The 17,534-nt window shown below is 49.2% G+C and overlaps 1 protein-coding gene across 1 annotated transcript in view; it reads left to right on the forward strand.

Annotated features, from left to right (window-relative positions):
* The first annotated feature begins 15,382 nt into the window (after nt 1-15,382).
* Nucleotides 15,383-17,534, forward strand: part of PINX1 (PIN2 (TERF1) interacting telomerase inhibitor 1) — a 63,758-nt gene continuing 61,606 nt past the window's right edge. Inside the window, exon 1 of the mRNA XM_027742510.2 lies at nt 15,383-15,405. Within this exon, the coding sequence (XP_027598311.2) occupies nt 15,387-15,405 (19 nt within the window). The 5' untranslated portion in view covers nt 15,383-15,386. The remainder of the gene's footprint in view (nt 15,406-17,534) is intronic.

Consider the following 17,534-nt stretch of genomic DNA (forward strand, 5'->3'; position numbering starts at 1 on the left):
TTTTAATACATTATAATGTATTGACTCAACTGAGATAATATAAACAGTTCATTTTAATAACATGTCTGCAGTGTGCTGTGTCTTTTTATTCTTTCCTTTCTACTCCACACTGGACACTAATCCTATGAAACCAAAAGCAGATCTGAAATTTTTCAGATCTTGGCAATCCTGAGTTTCTTTTAAACCAGAGCAAGAGTGTGTCCTTAGCAGGATGCTCCAGGAAAAACAAAGGGGCACTGGGTCAAACAATGGGATGAGGTAGCCTGGGAGAGCAGAGGATCTGGGGGTAAGGATGGTCCAGGCTTAGAGGAAACCACCACACAGCTGGAAATCCAACTGCCTGCTGCTGACTCTGGGTGATGTGACCCCCTGTGGAACCCCCAGATAGGGAATGGCACAACCACCCCATGTCTCCCACTCCAAGGGAAGTAGTTTGCATCCTCTGGCAGTGGTGTGGTCCCTGAACTGAGACCCCCAGGTGAGCAACTCCCACAGGGACTGTCTGCCACCTGTCCTCTCCCCACTCCCTCAATCCCTAAGTAAGGATTGACTCTCTTCCCCATCAAATTCAACTCCAATTCTGGATTTTTTTCATTCACCTTCTTTGTCACCCTCTGCTCCTCCACATCCCTGCCCAGGGTGGTGGATAAACCTCTCACACTCATGAAGGGACACGTCTCAGCTGCTGCTGCTGAGCTGTGCTTTGGCTTCTCTGCTTTGTGCTGTGTTGGGGCAACCACAAACATGAGAACGGCCTGGGAGAAGAACTCATTGAAGGCAGCCCTGGGGAAAAGGACTTTGGGTTCTTGTGGGTGAGAGGCTGGACATGCCCCATCTGTGGGCGCTCCCAGCCCAGAAACCCCCCGTGTCCTGGGCTCATCCCACAGCGTGGGCAGCAGGGGAGGGGGGAATTCTGCCCCTCTGACCCCTCAGGTGAGACCCCCCTGCAGAGCTGCCTCCAGCCCTGGGGTCCAACAGCACAAGGACGTGGAGCTGCTGGAGCGAGTCCAGAGGAGGCCCCGGAGATGCTCCAAGGGCTGGAGCCCCTCTGTTCTGGAGCCAGGCTGGGAGAGCTGAGGGTGTTCACCTGGAGAACACTCTGGAGAGACTTCACTGTGCCCTTCCAGTACTTAAAGAGGGCTTATAAAAAAAGAGAGAGAGAGACTTTTTACACAGGCAGATAGTGACAGGACAAGGGGGAACAGTTTAAAACTAAAAGATGGGAGAATTAGGTTAGATGTTAGGAAGAAATTCTTCCCTCTAAGGGTGGGGAGGCCCTGGCACAGGTTGCCCAGAGAAGCTGTGGCTGCCCCATCCCTGGAAGTGTGCAAGGCCAGACTGGATGGGGCTTGGAGCAACCTGGGGTAGTGGAGGGTGTCCCTGCCCATGGCAGGGGGGTGGGATTAGATGGTCTTTAAGGTTCTTTCCAACCCAAACCCTTCTGTGATACTGGGATTCTCTGCTCTGGTTTTCGGGCCTCAGTTAGTGCCTGAAATGCTGATTCCATCCTGGGCTCTAAGGCAATATCTGGCCAAGTCCATGCTACCAAATTGTAGAGGAGGGAGGGGTTAAATCCAAACCAACATTTGGGAATGGTCTGTTCTAACTCCTGAGGCAAGTCCAAGGGATACTGGAGACATTTCCAGCTGACCTAGTCCAAAATTATACTCAGGAGTGTGCTTGTAAACCTATCCAGGAGTTGTTTATTGCTACAGATATAACAGTGAGGGCCATCATACCAACCTGCTGGATTGCAAAGCACACTCACAACAAGTGACACTCATTGCAGAGGCCCTCTGGGTGCTGATTTCTGGTGACAGCCTCTGGGTATTATCAGGAAAAGCAGATAATATTCCCCATGACTGACATACAGAGCTGTTCCCCTCAAGAAACTGCTGTTCTCTTCCCTCTGGAGAAGGTTTTTATAGGAGTGGGAATCTGAATCTGCAATTTCTCCACCCCCATATTTAAAAGTAGATTGAGCACTCAGTACAGACAGACTCCAGAAAGGTTCCTCCTCAGATTTACCAGTTTGGTACCAATTCTGTTGTCAAATACTTCACCCTTGGGAGGTGATGGTGAAAGTGGACTTCTGGTACAGCAGCGTCCCAAAATCTTGGTGGTTTCCTCCAGAAGTTCTCAGCTTCATCTTAAGAAACTCCCTACAACACAAGGCCAGTAACTTTTTGGGCCTGATCTGTCCCATTTTGCTGCAGACAGGACCCCAAAGGGAGCCCTATGCAGCTGTGAAGGTCCAGCATTACACTGCATATCAAAGAGGAAAGAGTAGGAAAAGAGGTGTCTCATACAGAGCAGGAGCTCAAACCAAGCATTCCTGTGCCTCCCAAATGCTCTGGACAGGATCTGGATTTCAGAAGACTGCCAAAGTTTGACTGGAAGGCAGGTCTGGGAGATATTGAATGGGAAAGGAAAGAGAAGCAGGTGGGAGGCTGTGCAGCCTCAGTATCACACCTAAGGGACAGCAGAGAAGAGAGCACGTGGGTTATGGAGAGGGATCAGGAAGAAATCCAGATGACCGTGGGCACCCACTGCAGACAGTGTCCTTTATTCTGATTCCACTTACTCTCCCTGAGGTTGTCACAACAACTCTCTGCAGCTCCAGGCTGGGGCACAGTGGAAAAGCTGGAAAAGGACCTGAGGGTGCTGGTCAAGAGTGGCTGAACATGAGCCAGATATGCCCAGATGGGTAAGAAGGCCAAGGGCACCTGGCCTGCACCAGGAACAGTGTGGCAGCAGGACCAGGGAAGTGATTGTTCTTCTGTACTCAGCACTGCTGGGGCACCTCAAATCCTGGGGGCAGTTCTAGGCCCTTCAGATATTGAGGGGCTGGAGCGTGTCCAGGGAAGGGAACAGAGCTGGGGAAGGGGTTGGAGCACCAGAAGCAGCTGAGGAAGCTGGGGGGGCTCAGCCTGGAGAAAAGGAGGCTCAGGGGGGATCTTCTGGCTCTGCAACTCCCTGACAGGAGGGGGGAGCCAGAGGGGGGTCGGGCTCTGCTCCCAGGGAACAAGGGACAGGACAAGAGGACATGATCTTAAGCTGCACCAGGGGAGGTTTAGGTTGAACATCGGGAAGAATTTCTTTAAGAACAGGATGTTCAGTCTTTGGAAGGGGCTGCCCAGGGAAGTGGTGGAGTCCCTACCCCTGTAGGTGTCTGAGGAATGACTGGACATGGCACTCAGTGCTCTGGGCTGGGTGAAAAGGTGGGGATTGGTAACAGATTGGACTCAATGATATTGAAGGCCTTTTCCAACCTCAGTGATCCTGTGATTCTGTAATTCATATGTCTCTGTGAACCAGTCAGGGACAAGCCCTTTCTATTTTACATCCACTTCTCCCTAAAGAATAGAGAAATTTCCACTTGGAAAGATGGCATGAGCTGAGGGTAGCCCTGTAATCATGGAGTGGGTTGGGTTGGAAGGGACCTTCAAAGGTCATCTACTGCAATCCCCCTGCAGTGAGCAGGGATACCTTCCACTGGACCAGGTTGCTCAGTTGGAGTCCACCCTCTTCATGACTCTAAGACAGAAGAAGGAGTTGTACAGATTGCTCTCCCAAAAGGGGGTTGCCAGGTGTGCTGGAGTCCTTTAGAGTCAGAGGAGATAGGTCATGGCCAGAGAGGATTTGTCCAGGAGAAGCTGACTTCTAGGAGAGATCTAGGGAGACCTCCTCTTACAGGGAGACTGTTTCCCCTCGGGTGGATGGAACTCAGCACAGCATCCTCTGGCTATTGTGGGGCACCTTCCTCTGCCTCCCACCAAGAGAGAAGTGGGATTTTCAGCACAGGAGGACTGGGAATGGCATCCATGACAACCTTTCCCACCACTGCCCTGAGTTCATGTGAACACCTTTACCCTCCTGACCACTGTACTCTGTGCCTCACTCGCTGCAGCCTCACCTGTTCTACCAGGGGCAGAAAGACACTTCTGCAGAAGGGGGATGGACCATTCCTTCCTTACCCCAGGATCAAAGGGATGATGGCCTTGGTGCACCATGAGACTGTAGTGTGGGTTGGGAGCTACCAAACTGCTCTCTTAGGCTTGAGGAATCAGCCCTGAGATGCAAAATTCTCGCCCCTCTTGACTCCCCAGATGTGTCAAGAGCAATGAGATTCCTGCACTTTTCCACGTATAATGGCAAATCTGGGTCACAAGCACCAGGCAAATGCTTTAGCAATGTGCCTTTGGGGCTGGGATGTGGAGAGAAAGGGAGAGAAAAGGAGTAGGATATTGGGATGAGGCTGCAGAAATCTCAGGAAAGTGGGAGAAGCTGAGAAGGAATCCAAGGGAACCAAAAAACAGCCAGGACACCTTTGAGGGTGGAAAGTGAGGCAGAAATAAATGCTAAGGGAAGAATTCCAAGGGATTTTTACCCACACCAGGGCTAGAGCAGCAATCCTGAAGAGACCATCTTTTATCTATCAGGGTGGGGAACAAACAAGTGAAGAAATTGCTTACACAGCAATTATTTTTTTCCTCCTAATACCCATTCCAGAACATCCTTGTGACAAAACAGGCTCCCTATTCCCTTTCATCAATCTGTCAAGTTCCCTTTTAACACTTTCCTTCATACTCTTCCCTGGTTTGCTACTAACGAACAACTTCTGGAGAGGAAAACTTCAGCTCAGTCTTCAACCTGACTGCTTTTTGTGCTGTTCCTCACTTGCAGAGGGAACTCCTGTCACCTTACAGCACAAGGTAGGTAGTGGTTGCCTCCATCTAGACCAGATATTCAATGGGAATTTTGTGGAGACTTTCCCAATCTCTGGTTCTGTAGGAAGGCCCATGGAGAGGGTCGACATGGCCACCCTCAAACTGCATGTTGGGACTAGAAAACAAACAAGGAAAAAGTGGGGAAATGGACTTTGGGCTGAAAAGGAGCATGAGGTGACACACCAGGAGCAACTTCTTGCTGGTAGGATAAGTGGACACTGAGTGGGTTACCTGGATGGGAGCTGAGCATTCCCAAGTGGAGATGAAGAAAGGGTTAGACATGATTTAGCAGGACTGGTTTGGGCAGCACTGATGCTGCCCTGCCCTCTGGGAACACCCACTTTCCAAGCACCTCTGGGAACCCCCACTTTCCAAGTACCACTGGAAGGTGGACACTACTCCGGGGTTTGTTAGAGCTACACTTCAATAGATTAAACTGACTTTTACAATTCCTTGCCTAAAGCTTAACAAACCATCTGGCCACGTGTGCATGTGCATTTTACCTGTTTGTAAATCTCTCTCTCTCTCCCTAGAACAAATCAGGACCTGGATGCTGCATTAAAGAGATTTGCTTTCCAAGCCGAGCACTTTCCCAAGTGCTTCAGAGAACATGAAGCAAACAATGGTATTTACAAGCACTATTAGTGCTGCTGCTGCTTTAGCTGTGGATTTAAAGGTGTCTGTGGGATAAGTGGCCACGATACATTCCCTGGCTCATTGACTCCACAATGAGGGAACAAAAGCTCCAGCTCAGCTCCTGCCTTACAAGGAGCATCTGGAAATCCAAAACTTCCCAGTGTTCAAAACATACCTGGAACAACGTGGTGTGACTGAGTGTTTTCTGACTGCTCAGAAGCCACAAGAACATGAGATGAGTCGATCATTTGTTTTATTTGTCCTGTTGCAGCTCAGAGATGCTGTTCATCCCCCTTTGCCACCCCACTGAGGCACAGAGCAGTGGCAGAGCATCTGTGTGTGGAGTGAACTGTCATGGACCCGAGCAGCCAAACATGCTGTGAAAACCAACTGGTTTATTGTCTCTGAACTCCACAAAAAGCACCATTAACCTCTATTCAGTAACATTTGAAAAGAAGAAGGACCATGTTAAATTAAATTGAAGGTGTACCTAGCACAGCACATGGTCTGAGACAGTGGCCAAGAGCTGATGTGCAGGAAAAGAGACATGGTGAGTCTGGAGTGACCTTTCTATTTTACACACCTGCTATAATCATGTCCTTTAGGACTTCCTGAGCTGGACCATTGTGTTTAATGTCACCCTTCAGCCATATGTCTGATCTCTTTCCAGCTCCTGCATCTTTCCACAGCATTCTGCAGCAAGGAGCACCACAATGGAGCATAGAGAAACGACTCTATGAATCACAGACTCTTTTAGGTTAGAAAAGACCTTTAAGATCATCAAGTCCAACTGTAAGAGGAGTTGTGATGTGGCAGGGAATGGTGGAAAACAGGTCCTGTAAAGAGAAAGGAACTGGGAGGTTGACAGAAGTCTTACAGAATCAGAATCACTGAGGTTGGAAAAGACCTCCAAGCATCGAGTCCAACCTGTGCCTGATCCCCACCTTGTCCCCCAGCCCAGAGCACTGAGTGCCACGTCCTGTAGTTCCTTGAACACCTCCTGTAGTTCCTTGTCCAACCTGAACCTCCCCTGGCACATCTTGAGACTGTGTCCACTTCCTCTGGCCCTTGTTCGCTGAGAGCAGAGCCCAAGGGCCCCCCGGCTCCCCCCTCCTGTCAGGGAATTGCAGAGAGTGAGAAGGTCTCCCCTGAGCCTCCTTTTCTCCAGGCTGAGCCTCCCCAGCTCCCTCAATGTCTTTCTTGTCCTGAGGGGCCCAGAACTGCCTCCAGGACTGGAGGTGCCCCAGCAGCGCCAGCACAGGGGACGGTCCTGGCCACACTATTGCTGATACAAGCTGGGATGCCACTGGTCTTCTTGGCCACCTGGGCACACTGATAAATCATTGATGTCTCTTTAGCTGGACTTATGTTTTTTCTTTATCACAGGCCTTCTATTGAAGGCACACCTGGATTTCATGTGCCTCACAGGCTCTGAGCACTTCAGAGGCTGTTACTGTCACCTCCCATTCTGTTTTCCCTGCATTTTCCATTCACAGAATCATAGAATCATAGAACAGTTTGGGTTGGAAGGGACCTTAAAGCTTATCTAGTTCCAAACCCCTGCCATGGGCAGGACACCTTCCACTAGCCCAGGTTCCTCCAAGCCCCATCCAACCTGGCCTTGGACACTTCCAGGGATGGGGCAGCCATGGTTTCTCCAGGCAACCCCTGCCAGTGCTTCAAGACCTCACAGGGAAGGATTTCTTCCTAATATCCTATATAACCCTGCCCTCTGTCAGTTTGAAGCCTTTCCCCCTTGTCCTGTCCCTTCAGGTCCTTGTCCCAAGTCCCTCTCCAGCTCTCCTGGAGCTCCTTCAGGCACTGGAAGGGGCTCTAAGGTCTCCCTGGAGCCTTGTCTTCTCCAGGTTGAACAGTCCAAAATCTCTCAGCTGGTCATTCCTTGATTCTTGTCTTACCATGGGCTTCATGGGGGATTCTAGTTCTTCCAATCCCTGGAAAAGGAAAGGATGGGAAGATGGACCGGCAGTGAATCACAGGAGTGTTCCCCAGCCCAAAGCAGCTCCTGGCATTCCCCAGTCAATGTCAGTGGAGGGATCACAGGACAAAGTTGCAAGTGCAGATGAGAGAAAGGAAAACCAATGTGTAATTAAAGAGCTAATGAGCCCGTGCTGGCTATTTTTAGTGCTCTTTTATTTTCCAGTGGTTGCTCAAACAGCCCCGAAATGACAGTACTGGGTCAGCCTTGAAAGTGCAGCTACACTTTGAAAAGTGAGCAATGTCCTTGTGGGTTTCCCTTTTTATTTCTGTTCAAAAGCCCTAAATCTAATTTGCTGTGTTTACAAAGCTGAACCCTGCTGAGACCGTGAGCAATGTTGGTTTGAAATCTTCAGAAGTAACCTCGATCCTGCCATAAGAATGTCCCAGACAACCAGGGCTAATGAATAAACTGGGCTCTAAACTGGATGCATTAAAACAGTTTCAAACCCATTGCAGGTTTATTTGCTTTTTTCACTGCTGACCTGTGTTTGCTGCTGCTGATTCCGATGAGTCTTCAGCATATAATTTCTTATGAATAATATATCAAACACGCTCCACTGGGCCTGGCATTTCCTCCTTGTGGAGAGCGATGAACTTTCCTTGCAACCATTTGCAAATCCAAAAATATTTGGTATCTGGGGCAGGAATGTTTTGTTCAATATCAGTTTCTTCCTGAAATTTTTTGTGGGTCCTGTTGAGCTGAGCCATTTGTGCTGCTCAGCTACTTCTTTTCTTGTTTTGTGACCAGAGGAGTGATTCCTGTATCTCCAAAAGTGCCATTTTCTTCTTATCTTACATGTGTGGTAAATAACACTTGAACCTGCCCAGCAGTAAACATCTTGTGTCCATGAAATTTGCTGCCCAGATGCTTCTCAAAAAAAGAACACAACTATGGTGGAGGGGATTAATTTTTAAATCTGAACCAGCACCTGCAGGAAACCCTTTTCTTTTTTTTTTTCCTTTCCATCTCAATTTGACCAAAGCAAGTGAATGTTTCATGGGATTAAATGGGACACTTTAATTTGCAGAGTGAACTGCACTTTCCAGAAGAGTAAATAGCACAGAGTTGGTTCTGTGGTTGTCACTGCATCAGACCTGAGGGAAGACGCCTTCTCAGAGGGCTTCCTAAATTGATCCATAAAGTGATAAGACATGAAGAACTGGACGAACTGGAAGAGCCTTTGGAAAGCCACCTATCTCCTTTCCCCATGCTGTGGTCAGGTCAAACTGTCCATCTATGACAAATTTGACCATCAAAACAGACAATCCCACCACCCATCAGCCAGTCCCAGGTGTTCTGGGACCGTCCCTGCATGTTCTCCAACAAGCTAAATTATGTTGATTTCTGCTTTTCCAGGAAATTATGTTGATTTCTGCTTTTCCCTCTGGCAGTGGACAAGGAAACCAATTGCTTGCCCCCATCCCTAGGAGCCTGCACTGGAGTTCCTGTAGGCTTTTCATTTCTGGACCAAACAAGTCCAGTTCCTCCAAACCCTTCCTCAGACTGTCTCCTAATCATCTGGCTGTGTCTCTTCCTCTCCACTCTGCTCCATATCTGGTTCATCCCTGATTTCCTTAAGTGCAGTGCCAGATATGGACATGGAATTACACACATGGCTTTTCCATCTCCAGGCTGGAAGAAATTATCCTCTTCCATCACAGGTAATGTGGTCCAGAAAGAAATTTGTCCTTTTGAACCGTATTTTTACTATAGGTTCTCATTTCAATTGTTATTTTCTAGCTTTATTCCTTCCTCCTATTTTATTTACTCCTCAGTGTTGGTGCCTTCTGGTCATTCCCACTTTCCCCTCGCAGCTGTTGGCTGGATGAAAAGTCTTGCTCCCTTAGTCACCAAAGCCAACTTCATGAGCAGAGACAAAAATTGGGTTGGTTTGTGGAGAATTGTTCCCAGTGAGTCATTTAGGTGGGTTTTCATCACTCTGTTGTCCTCCAGTGGCCAAATATTGAACCAGTTATGTAAAAACTTCTGCAGGGTTTTCTCAGGGACTGGAGGCAAGGTAACTCATCCATGATTCTCTGACTCCACCACTCTCCTCTCTCTCCCACAATATTCATTAGTGATTCAAGGGCTGTTTCCTGACATTTCACAAAATTTCCAGGCTGAGCTTTTCCCAAGTTACAAAGTGGACACGTCAGCCCCCTCTTCCTACCCCCAAGCCTGCACCGTTAAATGGAGCTGAATATTCGATCAGGATTTGGGGTAAGATTGAAGAAACATGCAAATCCTTTGGTGTCCTGACAGTGCTTCTTATGGGCTTGTTACCACCTCACCTACATCAAGGTGAGATCAAGGCCAGGCTGGATGGGGCTTGGAGCAACCTGGGATAGTGGAAGGTGTCCCTGCCCATGGCAGGGGGTGGAATGAGATGATCTTCCAGCCTAAACCATTCAGTAATTCTTTGATTCAGAACTGGCCAAGACTGTCCCACTTTCCTCTTACCTCTCCTGCAAAGTATTTACAGAACCTCTGTTTGCTGGCAGTTGCACTCTTTGATGGATTTCATCTTCATCAGTGCAAAGACTCTTGGCCAGTTTATAGATTTTGCAGTTCTGCTCCATGTCTTGGTTTCCAGTCCCTTCCCCAATCTCATCTCCTCTCAGGATAGACTGATCCTTAAGGATTTCTAAGCCTGCCTCCACTGTCTCTTAAATGAACCTGCCCAAGGCTGTTGCCAAGCCCTGAGCTGCTGTCCATGTCCTTGGGATCCTCATTTTCACCCCACCTGAGAATTATACCCTGGGTTACCTTTCACGCCTGCTGGCTCCCACTCTTTGGCTTCCTGACCTTTGTACTGGTCTGTCTGGGATCCACTGGTGCCTGGCCATGACGAAAGCTCAGAGCAATGATTCCAACACAATTTCCACATAGCCCAGCCAGGAAATCTGATCACCAACACACCAGTCACAGCAAAGAGAACATCCACACTGTGCCCACTGATGTCGAGCCTCTCAGTAGCACTCAACTCTTCAGCACTCCTTAATATCTGAAAATATCTTCACGAGAAACACAAGCTGTTAGTGCCTTGACTTTCACACCATGCCTGTGCCTCATTTTGCCTCTCTTGGTGACCAGAGAAACTGTGGCTGCCCCATCCCTGGAAGCGTTCAAGGCCAGGTTGGACGGGGCTTGGAGCAACTTGGGATAGTGGAAGGTGTCCCTACCCATGGCAGGGGGTGGAATGACATGAGCTTTAAGGTCCCTTCCAATCCAAACCATTCTGGAATTCTATAATTAATTCTATAAACCATTGCTGCTCTTCCATCTCCTTCCTACCTCCTTTCTCTGTTTGGATAACAAACTGCTTACAACAGGACTTCAGTGTCACATCCCTGGAAGTGTTCAAGGCAGGACTGGACAGGGCTTGGAGCAATCTGGAATAGTGGAACATGTCCCTGCCCATGGTAGGGGGTTGGAATGAGATGGTCTTTAAGGTCCTTCCACCACAAACCATTCTATGATTCTGTGGCTCTCTGATCCCACAGAGCCCAGGCTGATGAAATAACGACAACAAGAGCAACAACAATAATGAAAACACACTGCACTCACGGAATAGAAGGAAAATTATCTGAATTTCCATCTGCTGCCTCCTTTGCCCACACTCCCTCCAGCGTTGCCTGCCAGCCACTGCACAGCACCGCCGAGCCCTTCGCTGGCAGCGTTTCTAGGAGCAGCAGCCCCTCGCCTGGAGCCTGGTTGTGCTCCTCGCCTGCCCCAGTGGCTGTTCTCTGAACCCCTCGTCTCCTGGCTGCGGGCTCTCGTTCTGACATCCTTTGCTCCGTGGGTCAGACGTTGTTAATCTCTCACTCCCTGCCTGGCACTTGATGGGCGGCTCCTCTGCTCGGCTCTCACAGCCTCATACCAGAGCTCACCTCTAATCCGAGTGCTCCCTCGAATCAGCGTCCTAAATCAAACCTGTCTTTTCCTTTTAAGTTCTCCAGGCAGTCCTTGTCCCTAGTGCTTCCATCACACCTCTCCCAGGACTCCCTCAATAAGAATTTTTAGCCTGGCCTCAGGTCATTTATCACACAACAGAGGCTTATTTGCCTCACAAATGACTTGTTGCACGGCCAAGATTCACATCTTATTTCTTTACTTGTTTTTCTCCTCCTTTTCCCCCCCACTTCTCTTTTCCCGGTCGCCCCTCCTCTGCCTCCTGCCTCTCCCATCCCTGAGGATGTGACATCCTCACATCCCCCCGGTTGATGGGGCATTTGAAAGGGGCACAGAGAGAAGAAAATGCGTTTTGATTGGTGCTGTTTGCTCCTCATTTGAACTCGGGGCGGTGCACTCTGGTCCAGACACCTCTTGCAGGCTCTAGTCTTAGCAGACCTGAGCCCCACCTGTCAGTGCCTGTCTTCCCAACAACTCCAAAGGAATTATAACATGTCCATGGATCCCACACCAGTGTCCTCAGGTAGTCAGAGACTGGTGTAGAGCTTTTAGTGGCACTGGCCCACTGCTGGTGGCACAGGAGCTGCCTGTCAGCTGGGAAACAGTTCTGTCCCTTCTGCCTTCCTTCCACGGGTCTCCTCCAGGTGGAATGGGGTTGTCAAGGTGAGTATCAGGCTCAGATGAGCTTCCAGCCCTCCTCCATTTACCTGCTGTTTCAATTCCCCTGCGTTGTTGTCTCTGTTCATCCCAGCTGGATCTTTCCCTGAGATCCTGACACTTCAACCTGCGAGTGGCATCAAAGGAATTCCCCAAAGCCTGTGGGGACTCTGGAGCTGATGCTGACAGATCAGGGATCGATAGTGACGTGCCAGGAGGAAAATGCCCTGAGCCCTGAGTGATCTTTGCAGGGCTGGCTGTCGGGAAACACTTCTTTTCAAGTAAGACCCTTGGGAGGAATCTCTGGAGAGCTCTGAATGAAATGCCCACCAGGCATCTTTATCCCTTTATTTTTTTCAGAGAGGAGCTACATTTCAAGCTCTCCAAGTGCACTGGAAACAGGATTTCAGGCCATTTTCTCAGACGGTTGTACTCACCCATAGCAGCTGTTATTTCTCTTGGAAGAAAATACATAAACAAACATATATATATTCATCCACATATTTTTCTTTCCTGTGACACCAACTTTTACTCAGGAGTGTAATTAGGAAACACAACAATTGCCCCTGGATGGAACGTTTCCCTTTACACACATTGCCTAATTTCACTGCCCCTGTGCATATTCATGGACTTAAATGTGTTTTAAACTATTAATTTGCAAGAACTGTGTTTACCTCTGTGTAAAACAATTTGGACCTTGACCTCAAGCCTCCTGTTAAGCAAATATTAAATTATAATTAAAGCAGGTACAATCTCCTTTGTGTTTTGAGTTGTGGTTCTTTGCAAGGTAGGAGTAAGAGCTTTGGAACTAGAAATGCTCTGATGCAGTTGAATATTAAGTTTCAAAACCAAACAAGACATGAATCTGAACCTCAGGGCATCCTTTAACAGAAATTACTTCAGATTTTCCACCTCCAGTGATGTCTTTATAGAACAGCAAAGCTGATCCAAACGTGTGGAATGCTGCTACCTATTGGAATGATCAAATATAACACTCAACTCTCAGCTAGAAGACTTAAACCTCTCCAAAATAAAAAAATGGAGCAGAATTTGGCTGATGTGAAGTGGCTCACACAAGTGACCATTCAAACACTCGATGGACAGGTGACAATATAATTTAGTAGATGTAAAAGATACCTTGGAGGAAAAATGGAAATGAAATTCATGGAAATGGATGTTAATGCCAGGAGGGGCAATTTGATCGGGGAATACAGGTAGAAGGATGAGGGAGAGGAGGATCCATCACCTCCTGTTTCAGATACAGATGACAGCAAAGAATGGCCACTGCTGAGAATCCCTGGGTGGTGATGGAAGGGGAGGAGGAGACTTCCTATAATTCCCTGACAGGAGTTTGGAACCAGGTGGGGGTCAGGATTTGCTCCCAGAGAACAAGTGATAGGGCACAAGGAAACTGCCTCAAGTTGTGCCAAGGGAGAGTTAGATTGGATATTAGGGAAAATTTCTTCACTGAAAGGATTGTCCAGCCCTGGCACAGCTGCCCAGGGTGGAGTCCCCATCCCTGGAGGGATTCAAAAGCCACGTGTGGCACTTGGGGACATGGGTCAGTGACGGCCTTGGAGTGCTGAGGGATGATCTCAGAGGGGTTTCCCAACCTTAATAAGTCTGTGAAGATCCCTGTGGGTGACCTGTGAGCACTAGAAAGAGGACAAGGTGACACAGAGCTAGTGGTGAGATGAGAGTTCATCCCTTAGGAAGACAGCAGGGCTGATGGGATTCCACTAGGGTTATCCAGAGAATCAGCTGGGCTCCAAAACCCCCTCTGGGCTAGAAGATGGGCACCGGGAATTCAGGTTACAGAGCAGATAAGGGAGGTAGAGTGAACCCTGTCCTAGAGTGCCCAAGCAGGTCTCTGCTGGATATGAATTTTGTCAGGACAGGACAAAAAGAAACCAAAGAAGGCTCTTCCATAGTTGATTCTGATCTCCAGGGATTTCCTCCTGGTGGAAAACATTAAGTGAAACTTTTGAAAGGGAAAAGACTTGTCTCTCAGGCCATGAAGGACTGGGAGGTATTTATTTGTTTCCACATCAGTCAAGCCTGATGAATCTGACCTGAAAGTGCAGAGAACTGGCAATAAACAGTACGGAGAACAAACACTGTGAGGATTCCTGACAGCTGGATATGGCCTTAGAAGAGCATGAAAGCACCAGATTGATACCCTTCTTTAAAGAAGGGAGTGGGGCAGCCAGAGCAGCCAGTTTAATAGGAACGGAATATAAACTACCCCTTCTCTGAAAGGGATATTAAAGAACAAAATATTACACTTGGATACAAAATGTAGCCAAAGAGAAAACACAGGAATCTGCCTGCAACTCCAGTTAAGTGCTCTGGAGAACTCAGCAGTGAGTGGCAGGTTTTGGGTGCTGTTCTTCTAAGAAAACAAACTGAGGAGTAGCTAAAAACCTGAAAATATGAATGACGAAGGAGGGGCAAAGATCTCAAAAATAAGATCTGCATGAAAAGATTGCTGAATAGCAGTGGTTTGGTTTAGTGAGTAATCAAAGAGGGGTTGGTTCAGTCTTCAAATACAATTTGTTGCAGAAAGGAAAAAATCCTCTTTTTCCACATCAGAGGTGGGTAAGACAGGAAGCACTGAGGCAATATTGTAGGAGGGAATATCTGTGTTCATAGCAGGATCTTTAAACACTTTGAAAATGAGACTAAAGATGTAATTTGCCTGAGGATACTTCAGTTTGGAGAGGGACTTTTACAAGGGCCTGGAGCGACAGGACAAGGGGGAATAGCTTAAAACTGCCAGAGGGCAGGGTTAGATGGGATATTGGTGAGAAATTGTTCCCTGTGAGGGTGGTGAGGGGCTGGGATGGAATTCCCAGAGAAGCTGTGGCTGTCCCATCCCTAGAAGTGTCCAAGGCCAGGTTGGATGGGACTTGGAGCAAGCTGAGATAGTGGAAGGTGTCCCTGCCCATGGCAGGGGGCTGATCTGGGTGATCTTTCATGTCCCTTCCAAACCAAACCATTCCATGACTTTGTGAAGTTGATGCTCTTTGACAACTTTAAGGAGTTCAGCGATGGCAAGTTGAGCTTTATCACAGCAGGGCGGGCAGAGGATGCTGCACAGGGCGCCCTCGGTGTGCGTGTGTCCCCTTTCGCATTCCCTCCCAGGACAGGAAGATTTGGGGAAATTCAGGGACATTCACACCCTCAATTCCCTGGAATATTCAGACTGTCCGTGTCTCATATTTTCGACCACGCACCGAGCGCTGCTCATCCCCTCCCCCTGGCCGCGGGAACACCCGACACGCAACTGAGCCGTGTTTTAACGCATTTATTAAAATTTTAGCAAGTTTACACCCTCTTGTTTTCATTTTGGTGCCCGCTGCGCTCGCCTGTTTTAAAAACTCTCTAATGAGACGCCCTTTTTGCGCGCCGGAGATGACAAAAGTCCCCGTGGAGGGAGGAAGGCCCCCAAGATGGCGATGCTGGCGGAGCGTGAGTGGCGATCCCGGCGGGAATGTCCCGGGAATGTCCCGGGAGTGGGGACGGGGAGCGGCTCCAGACCCTCCCCACAGCCCTCGCTGAGGGGCCCGGGCCGCGCTGCCCCTCCCGAGGGGTGCGGGGGGGTCGCGGTGCCGGATAAGGGGGCTCGGGGGGGGTCCCAGAGTCAAGGGAAGGGGGTGCAGGGGCTGGGAGAGGCGGGATGGGGGGTCCCTGTGCCCGGGAAATGGGGTCTCGGGGTCCGCAGTGTTGGGGAAAGGCGGGTCATGGGGCGGAGAGATCCGGGATGGTGGGGAAAGGGGTTCAGGTGTTGAAGAACGGGGGGGCCTGGAGGGTGGGAAAGGCAGGAATGGGGGTCCAGGGAGTCTTAGAATCAAGGAAGTGTAGGGTTCGGGTCTGGGAGACTCGAGATGGCTGGGAAGGGGATTCAGGAGGCCCTTGGTATTGAAGAACGGGGGTCTGGAGGCTGGGAAAGGCGGGAATGGGAGTGCAGAGGGTCCCTGTGTTGGGGAAAGGAGGGTCGTGGGGTGGGGAGAGCCCGGGCTGGGCGAGAAGGGGGTTCAGGGCGTCCCTGGTGTTGAAAAACCTGTTGTCTGGGGTTTGGGAAAGGCGGGAATGAGGGTCCAAGTGGTCCCAGTCTTAAGGAAAAAGGAGATCTGGGGTCTGGGAAAGACAGGAATGAGGATGTAGGGGTCCCAGGATCAAGGAAATGGATGGTTGGATGGTTGGGGTCTGGGAGACCCAAAGTGGCTGGGAATGGGGTTCAGGGGGTCTAGGGTCTGGGAAAGGCAAGAATGGGGGTCCAGGCATTCCCAGCGTCTGGGAAAGGAGAGTCTGGGGTCTGGGAGACCTGGCATGGCCAGGACAGGGTTCAGGGGGTCTCCCGTGTTGAAGAACAGCAGGTCAAGGGGCTGCAAAAGCCAGGAATGGGGTCCAGGGGGTCCCAGGGTAGAGGAAATATTGGATGAATATCCTGTCTGGTAGCTCCCAGGTGTAGAGATAAAGAGAAAGAATATAAAGATAACTCTTGTCTCTGAAGTTCAGGAAACAGAATCTCTCAGGGCTGTCCAGAGTAGGAACTACAAACGTTTGCTGCCAAGTTCAAAGTGCATTCCAAGTAGTCTTTTCTGTTAAATGTAAAACTCTGTATGAGTAAAAACACGACTCAACTGGATTTTTATGTAACAGGACTAATATTCTCATCCCTCAGTATTGTTAAGATTCTTAGGTGCTTTCAGTAGACTTACTGCTGTCAAAACACCCTTAAAATGAGAGCACAGAGTCTGGTGAATTTGTTTGCTTGACTGCAGGAAATAGGGACTATAATGAGGAGTTAAAAATTATAGTTTCCACTGGAAAATACGGGTGTGAAGTGAGGAAAACAAAATTACGTTTGCATATGTGATTTTCTGGTTATTTTAGGTGTAAACTTTGGTGCCATTTTTTCAGGATTTGTTCATTATTTTAATTGAACACTGCACATGTCAGTAATCGTAGAGTAATGTGGGGTGAAAGGGACATTTAAAGCTCATCTCAGTCCACCCCCTGCCATGTGCAGGGACACCTTCCACTATCCCAGGTTGCTCCAAGCCCTGTCCAACCTGGTCTTGGACACTTCAGGGATGGGGCAGCCACAGCTGCTCCGGGCAACCTGTGTCAGGGCCTCACCACTCTCACAGGGAAGGACTCCTTCCCTGTATCCCATCTAACCCTGCCCTCTCTCAGTGGGAAGCCATTCTCATTGTCCTGTCCCTCCAGGCCCTTATCCCAAGTCCCTCTCCAGCTCTCTTGGAGCCTCTTTAGGCTCTGGAAGGGGCTCTGAGGTCTCCTGGGATCCTTCTCCAGGTGAACACCCCCAGCTCTCCCAGCCTGTCTCCAGAGCCTTGTCTTTCCTTGCCCCGACCATCCATGGGCACACAGCAGGGGTTTGGATGGGAGCTTTCAGAAATTATAGTTAAGAACACGCTCCAGGCCCAGAATTAGTCATGGTAAAAGGGTTTAATAATGGAACTTTTTCAAATTGTAGGATATCTGAGTGAAGGGGTTGAGTTGTCCAGCCCTGGCACAGCTGCCCAGGGCAGGGGTGGAGTCCCCATCCCTGGAGGAATTTAAAAGCCATGTGG

The sequence above is a fragment of the Pipra filicauda genome, unplaced genomic scaffold (genome assembly GCF_003945595.2).
Source record: "Pipra filicauda isolate LSUMZ 115617 unplaced genomic scaffold, ASM394559v2 scaffold132_size2486313_pilon, whole genome shotgun sequence".
Taxonomy (NCBI): Eukaryota; Metazoa; Chordata; class Aves; order Passeriformes; family Pipridae; genus Pipra; species Pipra filicauda.